This window comes from Fundulus heteroclitus, chromosome 11 (assembly GCF_011125445.2).
Source record: "Fundulus heteroclitus isolate FHET01 chromosome 11, MU-UCD_Fhet_4.1, whole genome shotgun sequence".
In the NCBI taxonomy this organism is placed as follows: domain Eukaryota; kingdom Metazoa; phylum Chordata; class Actinopteri; order Cyprinodontiformes; family Fundulidae; genus Fundulus; species Fundulus heteroclitus.
In genome coordinates this window covers 379,426-393,925 of record NC_046371.1, presented here as the reverse complement: position 1 = coordinate 393,925, position 14,500 = coordinate 379,426, and the positions used below count along the sequence as shown (strand labels likewise).

Sequence of the window (14,500 nt, the reverse complement as noted above, 5' to 3'; positions counted from 1 at the left end):
GTTCTGAGCTAAATGGACTGATTTATGTGGCATTCACCTCAAAGCTGGACACATGGATTGGTCCAACTCAGGGTTAGGTGCCTTGCCAAGGGGCAGATTGACAGGAGGGGAATGAAACCCACAACTTTCTGAATGCAAGATAACCGACTGGCTTACTGGATCCGGCCTGTTTAGCTCAGAACCAGAACCAGCTTGTGTGTCCAGTCATGCGGTTCAACCTGAGGAACGAGCGGTGATGTGTTCACACATCTCCAGGTGCCTTCTGGGTAAAAGAGCTTTCATACCAAGTAAATCCACGCCTCCTGTCTCTGGGGTCAAAGTTCAGGGACAGGTTTGGCATATTTAGCGGCTGCAGCTCGACCCGACTGAGATATTATGAAACTTTAGATATGCAGGAAGTAATCGCCCCTAAATACATCTGCCAATCAGAAACACCCAGAAGGCCTAAATACCATGACAACCATGGAGAATCCTTCCTGAGTGACATCAGCGTCTCAAGCAGCGCCGTGTAAGTTTTTAGTTTTAGTTTAATATGAAATGATGTTTCAGGTCAACATGCAGCAGTCGCTGCTCAGAAACTCACCTGTAACTTCAGAGGAGCGGATCCAGCTCTGAATGTGACCCACTGAGCTATATAATACACTGGAGAGCTGATAGGCCAGAAAAACTGAAGTCACTGGCCGCCATCTTGCTCCTCCCTACTCTCACAGAATCCCACAGGATTTGGTTGCAACAACAATCAGTTTTCTGGCTGAGTGAAAACGTTTCACAGGTAATTCTACAGTCAGTGGATGTACTAACACTATCAACTACTAGGAACTTAGGTGCTGAAATATTTTACATGTTATTCATATTAAATATATATATGTATATACAGGGTTCCCACACCTTGGTGAACATCAAATTCAAGGACCTTTCAAGGACCAATTTTCCTCAAATTCAGGGACGCAACGACTTGCAACTCTTCTCTGACTCACCTATTGGACGCACGTAGGCCTAAACCGTAGCCTACCAACTAACAAAGAAGAGCGAACGTACTTTTGCAAATTAAAAGTCTGCGGAATCAACATAATTTTAAAAGATCGTGTGGTAGTAAAATAATGACACATGAGTCGTCATCCGTGTGAACTTTCAACCCCACAAAAAAATTCAAGGACTTTCAAGGGCCTTGAATTTTTATGTTCAGATTCACAAACTTTCAAGGATTTCAAGGACCCGTGGGAACCCTATATATATATATATATATATATGTAAATATGTTATTGTATGTTGTTTATATATATATATATATATATATATATATATATATATATATATATATATATATATATATGTATATATATATATATATACATATATATATTTAAATAAATAAAATGCAAAATATTTCAGCACTACTTTCTCAGTACTTGATAGTTTTAGAACATAACATAAAGTATATGGCATTTGACATTTTAAAAGTCTTAAGCCCCCCCTGAACATGAGAAAATCCTCGTTATTCGATGCTGTAGCGCACATATTCCCTAGTTACTGGAGGAAAATAGGGAGTACCAATATGGCGGCTGGTGGCTTCAAAGCGACTCGTTCTAACAGACGGTGATTAGCACTCCAGTGTATAATGTAGCTCAGTGAGTGAACCAGAGGTCATGTGACCCAGAGCGCCGCTTTACGGCGGTCAGAACTTCCCTTAAACATGAGAGCCAACCTTCCATGCTTCTACTTCTCATGGCCGCGCTTTTTATTCCAGAATAAAGTAACTATGGTTCATAAAGCTGAAGGTCAGCTCTCAGCTTTCAGATCATGGAGCGGGTTGTCTCCTCCTGGACCTCCCCTCCTCCCCCTGGCTCTGCCTCATCCATCCATCATCCATCCTTCCATCCATCATCCATCCATCCATCATCCATCGAGCCAGATTTTTAAATAAAGCAACAAACAAGTCTTCACAGAAATTTATAAAGTGATCAAAGCTGAACTCTTGAGGTTTCTGGAGCAGATTAAAGGAAATTCTTTAATTTACTGATAATGACATCATTCAGACTAAATTAACAATCATGATAATTACACTTTGTGGAAAACCTGACTCTAGGTAGAATTCCTGCACTGATTGAGGCGGTTTAGAACGTGACGTTCTCTGCAGAACACGCTGGAGGAACCACTTCCTGGTTCTGGCGGTCAGGTGAGCAGCTCCCAGCAGGTGGCGCTCACCAGCCGGTAGTTGAGCTTCCTGTAGTTTTCGGGGTGGAGCTGCCTCTGCCGCCACACCTCCTCGTACAGACTGCGGACCACCGGCAGGAGCGGCGGGAACCCGGCAGAACCGGCCAGCGCGTCGCAGTAGTCCCACTGGTCCTGGTCCATCTTCAGCAGGTGGTGCCGCTGGACGCCCCGCTCCAGCTTCAGCCGCTGCTCCCTCCACACCTCCTCCTCCATCTGCTCCTGAGGAGGGAGGCGCACGGACCCGTCCAGCACCGCCAGAGCGAACTGGACCTGAGGAGGAGAGAGCGGTGAGCGGCAGCGGCTCCTGGACCCGACCCGGTCCGGTCCGGCTCACCTGGCAGTTGAAGTTGGGGAAGGGGCAGATGATCTTGCAGATGCCGATGAAGAAGAGCGAGGGGAAGGCAGGAGGCAGCATGTACCGGTACAGAGGAGACACCAGGTGGTCCTGGACCTCCAGACCCAGCTGAGCCGGGTCCAGGAAGGGGTAGCTGAAGTTGTAGCCGGTGCAGAACATCAGAACGTCGGCCCGACACGCTGAGCCGTCCTGAGGGGACAGGTCAGCCAATCAGAGGCAGCGTTGCCACGGCGCTGCCGGAGCAGAACCGGGTTTCTCACCTGGAGGCGGATGGTGCCGTCGTCCTCCACCGCCTCCACAGAGCTGGACTGCTGGATCCCCAGAGGAAGAGGAACGGTCAGCGGAGGGTAGCGGTGGCTCAGCGTCACCTGCACAGACAACTCTCTCACTGGTTCCGCCTGATCTGGACCCAGGAAAAGGCCCGGCTCAGTTCTGCAGAACGTGTTCCCTCTGAGCGCTCTGGTGACGGTACCTTGGCTCCAGCTTTGACCAGCTCCATGGAGATGTCCAGTCCGGACGCCTTAGCTCCCAGAACCAGCACGGTGAGGCCGGAGAAAGGCTCGGCGCTGCGGTACGAGTGGCTGTGGAGAAGCTGACCTGCAGGAACACTTTGCTTTACTCTGCTGCTAATGCTGCTGCTAATGCTGCTGCTAATGCTGCTGCTGCTAATGCTAATGCTGCTGCTGCTGCTAATGCTGCTGCTGCTAATGCTGCTGCTGCTAATGCTACTGCTGCTGCTAATGCTACTGCTGCTGCTGCTAATGCTGCTGCTGCTGCTGTTCTGCTGCTGCTGCTAATGCTACTGCTGCTGCTGCTAATGCTACTGCTGCTGCTGCTGTTCTGCTGCTGCTAATGCTGCTGCTAATGCTACTGCTGCTGCTAATGCTGCTGCTGCTGCTAATGCTGCTAATGCTGCTGTTCTGCTGCTGCTGCTGTTCTGCTGCTGCTGCTAATGCTACTGCTGCTGCTGCTAATGCTGCTGCTAATGCTACTGCTGCTGCTAATGCTGCTGCTGCTAATGCTGCTAATGCTGCTGTTCTGCTGCTGCTAATGCTGCTGCTGTTCTGCTGCTGCTAATGCTACTGCTGCTGCTGCTAATGCTGCTGCTGCTGCTGTTCTGCTGCTGCTGCTAATGCTACTGCTGCTGCTAATGCTGCTGCTGCTGCTAATGCTACTGCTGCTGCTGCTGCTAATGCTGCTGCTAATGCTACTGCTGCTGCTAATGCTGCTGCTGCTAATGCTGCTGCTAATGCTACTGCTGCTGCTAATGCTGCTGCTAATGCTGCTGCTAATGCTACTGCTGCTGCTAATGCTGCTGCTGCTGCTAATGCTACTGCTAATGCTACTGCTGCTGCTAATGCTGCTGCTAATGCTGCTGCTGCTGCTAATGCTACTGCTGCTGCTAATGCTGCTGCTGCTGCTAATGCTGCTGCTAATGCTACTGCTGCTGCTAATGCTACTGCTGCTGCTAATGCTGCTGCTGCTGCTAATGCTGCTAATGCTGCTGCTAATGCTACTGCTGCTGCTGCTGCTAATGCTGCTGCTAATGCTACTGCTGCTGCTGCTAATGCTACTGCTGCTGCTAATGCTGCTGCTAATGCTGCTGCTGCTGCTAATGCTGCTGCTAATGCTACTGCTGCTGCTAATGCTGCTGCTAATGCTGCTGCTGCTGCTGCTGCTAATGCTAATGCTGCTGCTACCGGTACCGTCAGAGGAACACGCTACCTTTAAAGTTCTGGATCCCCGGGATGTCTGGGACGTGAGGGTCCGAGTAATGCCTGCAGAGACAAGAGTTCAACCTGTGACCCGTGGATTTAGTTTAAAGTTTAACCCGGACATGTTTACACCTGTTGAGGATTTTTTTCTCTGTAATCTTATGATAATAAATAAAATTAAATAAAAACGGTGTAAAATTATCACTGATCTGCTGTAATGAGACAGAAGGTTGTTATAGAAGCTGCATATAAATTATAAATTTATGCAGTTTTTAAAAAAACTGAATCAAAAAACTTTGGTCAGACGTCCTAAATGACAGATTATTAGCTAGGTGGGTATTTACTAAGCAAATGAGCTGAATTTAGCATATTAGCATATTTAACGCTGACATTAGACGGTGCTGAGGATGCATAACTGGCCTTAGTACCAGCGCGACATTCATCTGTAAGAGCTTAAAGAATCTGTTTCTGGGTCATTCTCTGGTTTTGGCCGCTTCAAAGTTAAATAAGAAAAAATAAAAAGCAAGCAGGTTTTTTTTTTTGATTTTAAAATTAAATTCCAAGAATAAAAAAGGCTACGCTTTTTTATTTTAACGGTTAAAACCAAGACATGCGTTACCATTCTGGGACCGTCTGGCGGAACCAGAATTTAGGGGAGTCGCTGAAAAAAATGCTTTGACGTTCCAACTAATTTCAATTATTGAGTGTAATATTGTCCAGTTTGGACCAGACCCGTCCATGATGGGAACCTTGTAACGGAACGTTTGACACGTTCCCATCAGACATCCTTACTTGGTTTGACTAACTACAGATTTATTCTAACGTCGTTAAAGTTCACATTCTGGCCACTAGGGGCACTAGACCTGTAATGTTCAGGCGTAGCGCCCCTGGTGGCCACCGGCTGTAAAACACGAGCTCACCCTGAGCAGACAAAAACGGCGTCGAATGTCTCCGTTTTCCGATGACCCGATGAGTCTGATGATGTCACTTCCCATGTGACCTTTCTGTCCTCGCCATCTGTTGTCGTGGAGACCGGCGTGACGCTTTCCACCGCAGTGTTGAACTGATGGGGGGGGAACCATGAGGCAGCGGTTCTGGGTAAACGGAGCAGGGATGGGCGGGGCGACTCACCTGGATGTGCGGCCGGACCTGGAAGCGCTGGCAGTAGCTCTCCAGGTAGCGCTGCACCTCCTGGTGGGGCAGGAAGCTGCTCAGCTGGGGGTCGAAGGGGAAGTCAGGAAACATCATCACCTCCTTGGGCAGGTTGGTTCTGTGTGGACACCAGAACTGGGTCACGACCCGACGTCCTGCCCCCCCCCCCGTCAGACAGGTGAGCCTACCTGAGGTCTCTGTACATGCTGCTGAGCACCGGCCTCCCGTCGGGGTACGTCCCAACCTGCTCCTCGTAGCACCAGGTGCCGCCCACGTTCCCGCTGAGCTCAAACACCACCGGGGGGGTGAAGGTGTCGGGGCGGGACAGGATGTGGCGGGCAGCGCAGAGTCCCGCCGCCCCCGCTCCGACCACCGCCACCCGCTGCAGCATCCTGTTGACCCGGGCCGGAGGGCGGAGCCGGACTCACCTGGACACAAAGGTGTGTGATCACACTGAGGGTCAGAGGGCGGTGCCATAAACCCAGAAACGTCACAGATGCATTCTGGGACATGGGCCTGCACCAGAAACTTCTCCGACCCTTCCAGGTCCAGATATATTCAGACGTTAAAGTCTCCACAAACGAAACCAACGATCAGAGTCACAGTCAGAGGAGACGAAGCCGTTTGGACTCTGGAGGAGTCAGGGAGACTTTCACACCTGAGCCGGTCAGGAGGACGTCTGTTGATTTAAGGTCAACAGAAGAGTTTTAACTTCATTTTAAAAAATGTCCTCTTTGGTTTTATTAAGATAAAACATACAGAATAATAATTTTTGGATTAATTAATGAGTACAAATATTACAGGTAAAGTTTCCAAAGCAAGGCCCGGATTGAACGGTGCTGATAAAGTAGTCCCTGCTTCCTGTCGGTGCAGCGCATTAATCTTTAGGGATTCTGACATCTAGAAACTTCATTTCTTTCACAGCTTTACTTCATCCGCCACTTTGACATCAGCTGATCGCCTTCTGTCAACACAAATGAGTTCAATAAAGTTTCGAAGAGGAAAAAGCGTAAATTTCCCGACCTGCTCTCTGACTGGACCCGGTTCGGACTTTGACTCCGGGAGGCCGGTCCGCTTTACACACCAGCGCCCGAACCAGGAGAGAAACAGAACCAGAACTTTTACTAACACAACCACAGGTGCGCCACAGTCAAGAACACGTGACAAACTGCGCATGCTCAGAGCGAGCAGCTGCAGCACCACCTACAGCCGCTGTTTACATCACGTTGACCAGCGACAACCGATGAAATCCTCCGTTACCGAGTTTAATGTCCGGGTTTGTTCCGCTGCTGCTCCGCGGGGCTCACGGAGGAGGAACCGTTTCACCGGGGCGCCGATCCCTCCGCAACACCGGAAGTTCACAGCAGGGCGGCCCGCCGCGTTTCCGTAGTAACGGAGGAACTTCCGCTCTGGACCCTCCACAATAAAGGCCGCATTGACAGGGAATGCTGTTAAACTTGATGAAGGTTCCGCTGAGTTTACCTTTAACTCCTGAGCCTGAAGAGAACCAGAACCGGTCCAGAGGTTCTACTCAACAAATGTTCCTGAATGGGATTAAATCTATGGGATTAAACTATTACAGCATTTATTACTTAAAACCTGAAATTAAAAACTATTTAAAATTACCAAACTTTTCAAAACCGATTTAATTCCAGATTTAAGGGTTTTAAATGATCACTGTTAGACTTATTTTTATTGCATATTTTCAGTAATATCATGATTTTGTGAACCCACTGAGGTGTAAGCCTCTAAATCAGTAAATTACTGCAGCTTTACAGATCTTGACATGTTCAGACCAGAAAGGCGTTGATAACGGAAGCCTTATAACTCCAAATGTATAATTTTCGATACAAATATCAGTATTTTTCTGAACATACAATCAATATATTTTACACACCCTACATAAAAATGCAGGAAACACGAGGAAACGTATTTTTTGGTCAAAAGTATCAATCATGATTTGAAAGCATGACGTTTTATGTTTTTATTTTTCTAAAGCAACCAAAAAGCTTTTCTTTTTTATAAAAATCTGAAGTTTCCTCACAATTACAGTGGAGCTGCTGGAAATACTTGATCTAAAAACTTCCAGGACACAAACTAAATCCAAACGTTTTATTACAAAACCAGAAGAAAGCAGCAGAAACAGGAAATAAATACAAACTTGTTGATGGTGTAAAACGTGAATTTAAGGTCAGAAAATCAGAAGAAACACTGAGAAATGACGTCAGCAGCTTTCTGACGCCTCCTTCACTCCTGAACCCCACATGAGCTGCAGCTTCGTCTCCATGAAGTCCACGGACGGCGCCGACCCGGTCCGTGTCCGCTGACCCGTGTCGCTCCAGCCTGGGACTCGGTTCCCAGCAGGAATGGCGGCGGCGTCACTTGGCGGCGGCGTTGCCGTGCGGCGGCGGCTGCTGCGGCGGCTGCTGCTGCTCGGCCAGCGCCTGCTGCAGCCGCGTGCGTTTCCTGGAGTAGTGCTGCCAGTGCAGCAGCTGCTGCTCGTCGATGAACTTGGCGCACTGAGCGTTGACCAGCTCCTTCCTGAAGTGCTCGTACTGCAGCAGCTCCAGCATGTGGAGGCAGTGAGGATACCTGCAGGGAGGCAGGAGAACCGCTGGAGAACAGAACTTTAGGTGACAGCAGGTCCGGACCAGAACATTTCTTTATGCCAGCGTTCATTTTAACCTGCTAAGGATTCATGGGAACCGTTCTGGATCCAGGGGGAAAGTCTCCCTACTGGCACCGTGAACACTTCCTGCTTCCATCAACAAGCTTCTGCCATCATTCTGTATGACATCGCTCCGCTCCGCTGGGCAGAACCGGTACCGTCCATCTACAGCGGCTGCTTTAATCCTAGTCCATAATCCCAGACAGGCTCCAGCTCAGAGCTTTGTCAGTTTAACATCAGCCTGATTTAGCCGGTCCAAACCCGGTTCTGATGGGAGTCTGTTGCAAAACCCAACTGGGTCCAAGTGTCAACCATGTGACCCAAACTGCCTCCATCAGAACATTTGTGGATAACCGGGGAAACCAGAACTGTTGGAGCCTAAAAGAGCAATAAGGACGATTAATGAGGCGCCTTTAAAACACTAATTATTCATTTAATGGGTCAAAGAACTAAAACATGGAAATCTGAACTAGTTTAGAACATACTATAATAATAATATATTATTATTATTATTATTATTAATATTTGTATTATTATATCATAAAAACACTAATTATTCATTTAATGGGTCAAAGAACTAAAACATGGAAGTCTGAACTAGTTTAGAACATAATATAATAATAATATATTATTATTATTATTAATATTTGTAGTATTATATCATAAAAACACTAATATTCATTTAATGGGTCAAAGAACTAAAACATGGAAATCTGAACTAGTTTAGAACATACTATAATAATAATATATTATTATTATTATTATTAATATTTGTATTATTATATCATAAAAACACTAATTATTCATTTAATGGGTCAAAGAACTAAAACATGGAAATCTGAACTAGTTTAGAACATACTATAATAATAATATATTATTATTATTATTATTAATATTTGTATTATTATATCATAAAAACACTAATTATTCATTTAATGGGTCAAAGAACTAAAACATGGAAGTCTGAACTAGTTTAGAACATAATATAATAATAATATATTATTATTATTATTAATATTTGTAGTATTATATCATAAAAACACTAATATTCATTTAATGGGTCAAAGAACTAAAACATAGAAATCTGAACTAGTTTAGAACATAATATAATAATAATAATATATTATTATTATTATTAATATTTGTAGTATTATATCATAAAAACACTAATTATTCATTTAATGGGTCAAAGAACTAAAACATGGAAATCTGAACTAGTTTAGAACATACTATAATAATAATATATTATTATTAGTATTAATATTTGTATTATTATATCATAAAAACACTAATTATTCATTTAATGGGTCAGAACTAAAACATGGAAGTCTGAACTAGTTTAGAACATGCAGACCAGCAGCTGTCTGTTGATGACATCACTTCCTGGGCGGTGCCTACAGGTGGCAGACAGGTGACCCGGTGCAGCCAGAACCAATCAGCAGCAGAACATCGTGATTATCTGCCACGCTGTTCCTCCGCTAACAGCTACGCTATTCTCATCTCTTCTTCTATGGTTTTAGTTTGTTCCCCATTACGCTTTACAACTTACCAGCAGAACAAATAAAAGTGGGTCAGAGAACATTCCTCTCAGTTCTACCGCGGTTCCACCTGGAACCACAACGGTTCCTATGAATCACTAAACGACCAAATGAGATCCATGAGCGGATGGAAACCGGACCTGTGGACCAGAACCTGGTGAGGAAGTTCTGCTTGGTCGTCTTACTTGAGGAACTTGGCGTATTCGGGTTCCTTCCAGTAGAGCAGGTACTTCAGGTAGTTGATGAAGGGTCTGTCTCTCAGGTATCCTCTCTGAGCCAAGACTGCAACACAGACACACGACCCGATTCAGCAGAACCGAGGGTTCTACAGAACCCGTGGTTCTGATGCACCTCTGTTAACTCTCCGGTTCTGACTCTGGGCTTCATACGTCACAGCTGATAGGATCAAAAGAACCTCCTGAACAGCACTGGATCAGAACCGGATCAGAACCAGATCAGGACCGGGTCAGGACCAGATCAGAACCAGATCAGAACCGGATCAGAGCCAGATCAGAACCGGGTCAGGACCAAGTCAGCATAATTAAAGGCTTTTTAAGGGTTACTGTAGGTCCGGCTGATGAGATCCAGATAGTTCTATCTGTGGTTCTGAACCGGCCCGGTACATGGTTCTAACTGAAATCGGATCATAACAAGCTGCAGATATCAGGCGATCCATCTTCACACTAAAAACTGTGGGAGCGACCCGCTGGACCGCGGTCCTGGTTCTGCTGGACACTCAGAACCAGGACTTGGAGGTGAAGAATAATCCCTCTGGGAACCTCTATCGGTTCTCAGGGAGAGTCCAGTTAAACCTGGACCTTCAGAACCCGTCCTGGTGGACCTCACAGAACCAGCCGGATGATGAGAGATGCCTGAATGTTTCTGTGAACATCTGAACGCTGTCGCATCATTTAAAAGTTCAGCTGCTGTGATTCTGGTTCTGATCCAGTCCTGTTCACGTGGTTAACCTGAAGGATCCACCCCAGCTAAACCCGGTTCTGGACGGAACCCGGCAGTCACTCACAGTTCAGGTAGTTCGGGTTGGCCAGACATTGGACGAACTCCAGTTCGGACTGGAACCGGTTCCGGGCCTGCTCCTCTGGAGGACAGAACAGAACACGTAGAGTAAACACACCATTCATGTCTGCCTGAGCCAGACTCTGTTTAAAAAACGGCCGTTTTACGCAGATTTCTGTTAAATCTACATTAAACTCCTCCAGCGTGCTGAAAACACTGAATTATTAACCTTCACAGAGTTAATCAACCTCCGGCAGATCATTTCTACCAGTAAACACATCCAATAATCATACAATGATCCAAACATTTAGTTTCTAAGTCTGCTTTCAGGCCGGAAGATAACAGCCACTAACCAGTTTCCATGGCACCAGAGATCCTGTGACCGGATTAAAAACTTAAATTCCTCCAATCTGTCCTAAAAACAGCAAAACAGAGACTCTAATGTTCGGAGTAAATCTTTGTTGGGGACAGTCGGCCGCCATCAAACGTCCATCAATACAACTGTCGCGGCTCCACAGCACGTCAGTTTCACGCCAGTTTACGGCTGGTGCTGTTCTCTCTCTGACCACCAGGGGGCGACATTCAACAGCCCCGCAACCTGAAAGCTGAAGAGGAATGAGAAACTTTTTTTTTTTTTTTTTTTTTTTTTTTTTTTTTTTTTTTTTTTTTTTTTTTTTATTAACATCGTATATGACAAACAGCGTCGGCATCAGATGTACACAAATCTGAAAAACTTGAAGAAGCCGATCCAACTTGCTTCCGTACTTGCAGAGAAAACGAAGACAGTAAAAATAAAAAATAAATAAAAAATAAATAAAATAATAATACAAATAATAATAAAAATAAAAATAATTAGGGGTTTTCCATTAGTCTCAAATTGTTCACCATGTTATACAGTTCTGAATCTTGTTTTTTGTCCATGAATTTCAGAGATAAGAAGAGATGGCAGAGTTCCTTGTGAAAAGTGGGGAAAGATGGTTTGATTTTAAGAAAACGACATTTGTGAATGAAAAACTTACCCATGATAATTATTACATTTAGTAATCTTTCAAATATCTTTTCTTTTCTCAGAGTTCCAAAAACAATGTCTTTTATAGAAAATTCAGGTAAATTTGGAATTTTAGGGAAAAGCCAGTAGTGCACATCATCCCACAAAGCTTTGCAATACACACATTCATAAAAAAGATGTTCAGTTGACTCAATATCACTGTTACAAAAAAAACAAGTATTATCATCAATAGCAAATCGAAGTCTAAGGAATTCCTTAGAGGGGTAAACACCTGAAAAGATTTTAAAGTGGACTTCCTTGGGTTTTGGAGGAACTGGGAGATTTAAATAATTTGTTCTAATATTTACCTTTTGGTCCTTTGAAAAAAAATGTGATATAAAATTTGGATTTGATACAAAAGGAAATAAAATATTAGTAAAGCATTCCCTAATTTTTGAATTTTTCAGTTTATTATCTGTGATACTGTGCCCATTAATCAGAAGTCCAGGTAGCACAGGGATTCTGTAATTAGGGTTCTCATAAAAGCATTTAGCTGTGCATAAAATATTTGGCGGAATAGCTTTAATAATTTTTTCAAATTTACTTTTATTTATTTGCAGGTTATATTTTGCACAGAAGTCTTCAAAAGACATAATCCCTCCATTATTTAATAAATGCATCACAGACCAAACACCTTGTTCTAGCCAATTATGGGCAAAGATTGATTTATTATTCATTTTTATGTAACGGCAATTCCATAAGGGAGTATTGTGTGGGCTATAGTTATGCTTATAAATTAATCTCCAGTATAATAAAACTTGCTGGTGAAAGAAGGAAAGTTTAACAGGCAGTTTTTTAACGTCAAAGTCACATCTAAGAAGGAAACTAATTCCGCCCAGATTTGAAAATATTTTGCTTGGAATATGGAACCATAATTTATTTTGATTTGTCAGAAAAGATCGGAGCCAATTTATTTTTAAAGTGCCATTCATACTGTCAAATTCAATAGCTTGCAGGCCTCCGTCTTCAAACTGTTTAATTAAATTACCTTTTCTGATATAGTGAGTTTTTTGTTTCCATATGAAGTCAAAATTCATTCTGTTGATAGATTTGATTGCTGAATTGGGTATTCCTAATGTATATGCAGGGTAGATTAGTCTGGAGATACTTTCCATTTTGGTGAGAAATATTCTTCCCAGAATAGATAAATCTCTGTGTGTCCATTTATTTAGCTGAGTTTTGCATTTTTGAAGTTTGTCCCAAATATTCAGATTTTCTAAATCAGATTTATTTTTATTTATATGCACACCCAGATATTTAACGTTGGATTTAACAGGAATACTAAAAGCAGTAGACATGGGACAGTCTTTAAGAGGCAAGATTTCACATTTGTTTAAATTTAATTTAAGACCTGAAGCATTTGAGAATGTTTCAATCAATTTGAGAATTTTGGGAATTTCATTTAGGTTATTTAAGAATATGGTTGTGTCATCAGCTAACTGACTAATAGAAAACTCTTTGCCTCCCACCGACAATTTGCCAAATTGAGCATTTTTAATTGATATGGAAAGCATTTCTGCAGCAGCAATAAACAGCAAAGGAGAGATTGGACAACCTTGTTTTATACCTTTGTTGATGTTAAATCTTTGTGAGGTACCATGTGGAAGACACACTGAACTGTTTGTATCTTTATAAAATGTTTTAATTACATTAATAAATTTTTTACCAAACCCAAATAAATCTAAAGCTTTGAACATAAATTCATGTTCTATCATATCAAAGGCTTTATAAAAGTCTAAAAATAAAACAAAGCCTTCATTTTCAATTAAATGGTTATAGTCAATTAAGTCCAAAATAAGGCGAATGTTGTTATGAATAGAGCGTCCTTTTATAAATCCAGATTGAGTGTCAGAGATAATTTGGGTTATGCCTGATTTTAACCTGTTAGCAAAAATGTGTGTCAGAAGCTTGTAATCAATATTTAATAGTGTTATTGGTCTTAAATTATCAAGAAGAGTTGGATCTTTTCCGGGTTTAGGGATGAGCGTGATGACACCTTGTTTCATAGTGTGGGTTAAACAGCCATTTTCTAATAGCTCTGTAAGCATTCCAAATACAAGGGTTCTTATGTGAACCCAAAAATGTTTATAAAAGTTACTTGTTAAGCCATCGCAGCCCGGAGCTTTGTCCTTGGATAAAGCATCCAAAGCTTTATCCAATTCCTCCATGGTGATGTCTGCCTCACAAATCTGCTTAAAATTGTCATCAATTTTTGGAATTAAATGATGAACAGAATGATAAAATGTTTCTGCCATTGAGTTATTGTATGTGGAGGAATATAAATTGCTATAAAAGGTAAAAATTTCTTTGGATATTAATTTTGAGTCAGTGCATGGTTTATCATTAATTTGCAAGCAATTTATCGCATTTCTTTCCTGTCTAATTTTTTCTAATCTACAGAAATATGCAGTACTTTTCTCACCATCTTCAATCCACTTAGCTCGGGACCTTAGATATGCTCCTTTGGCTTTTTTAGTATAAAAATTATCTAACTCAGACTGTAGAATTTTTTTGTGCTTTTTGTCATCATCATTAAAAAAAGGTTTAGAGCAGATGTGACTAAGTTGTTGAATGATTTCTAATTCCTTCTCCTTGTTTTGGGTAGCTATTAATTTACTGTATTTGATTGAGATTTGGCGGACTTTAAATTTAAAAAATTCCCATTTTTCCGTGTAAGAGTTTAAATTTTTATCACAACAAATTAAATTGAGATGCTCCAGGATGTCGTTATTAAACTTTTCATTGTTAAGTAGGGTTGAGTTAAACTTCCAGTAACCTTTGTTATGGGATTTT

General features: G+C 42.8%; 2 protein-coding genes across 4 annotated transcripts; both read right to left on the bottom strand.

Moving 5' to 3' along the window:
* Positions 1-1,934: 1,934 nt before the first annotated feature.
* LOC105920614 (flavin-containing monooxygenase FMO GS-OX5) lies at positions 1,935-6,832 on the bottom strand. Of its 3 annotated transcripts, XM_036142649.1 has the most exons (10): positions 6,697-6,807; positions 6,460-6,510; positions 5,625-5,864; positions 5,416-5,554; positions 5,205-5,347; positions 4,295-4,347; positions 3,042-3,166; positions 2,830-2,937; positions 2,549-2,758; positions 1,935-2,484 (listed from the first exon to the last, which is right to left on the bottom strand). In XM_036142649.1, exons 3-10 carry the CDS (start codon positions 5,825-5,827, stop codon positions 2,173-2,175), a joined length of 1,293 nt encoding a protein of 430 aa, XP_035998542.1. In that variant the 5' UTR covers positions 5,828-5,864; positions 6,460-6,510; positions 6,697-6,807; the 3' UTR covers positions 1,935-2,172. The 3 variants fall into 3 exon arrangements, with proteins under 3 accessions (XP_035998542.1, XP_035998541.1, XP_035998540.1); XM_036142648.1 differs by lacking the exon at positions 6,460-6,510 and having other exon boundaries at positions 6,697-6,832; XM_036142647.1 differs by having other exon boundaries at positions 6,460-6,798.
* A 702-nt stretch (positions 6,833-7,534) lies between these two features.
* med31 (mediator complex subunit 31) lies at positions 7,535-11,177 on the bottom strand. The gene is made up of 4 exons (XM_012856234.3): positions 11,013-11,177; positions 10,667-10,741; positions 9,828-9,924; positions 7,535-8,028 (listed from the first exon to the last, which is right to left on the bottom strand). Exons 1-4 carry the CDS (start codon positions 11,020-11,022, stop codon positions 7,815-7,817), a joined length of 396 nt encoding a protein of 131 aa, XP_012711688.1. The 5' UTR covers positions 11,023-11,177; the 3' UTR covers positions 7,535-7,814.
* Positions 11,178-14,500: the final 3,323 nt, after the last annotated feature.

Excerpts from the sequence above, each read along its gene's own strand:
- LOC105920614 (XM_036142648.1), bottom strand. The coding sequence starts at position 5,827 with ATGCTGCAGCGGGTGGCGGTGGTCGGAGCGGGGGCGGCGGGACTCTGC. Across the intron at positions 4,348-5,204 it reads GCCGTTTTTGTCTGCTCAGG|GCATTACTCGGACCCTCACG; the intron begins GTGAGCTCGTGT and ends TTGTCTCTGCAG. Across the intron at positions 2,759-2,829 it reads ACGGCACCATCCGCCTCCAG|GACGGCTCAGCGTGTCGGGC; the intron begins GTGAGAAACCCG and ends CTGTCCCCTCAG.
- med31 (XM_012856234.3), bottom strand. Across the intron at positions 9,925-10,666 it reads CAACCCGAACTACCTGAACT|TCTTGGCTCAGAGAGGATAC; the intron begins GTGAGTGACTGC and ends TCTGTGTTGCAG. Across the intron at positions 8,029-9,827 it reads GAATACGCCAAGTTCCTCAA|GTATCCTCACTGCCTCCACA; the intron begins GTAAGACGACCA and ends GCCTCCCTGCAG.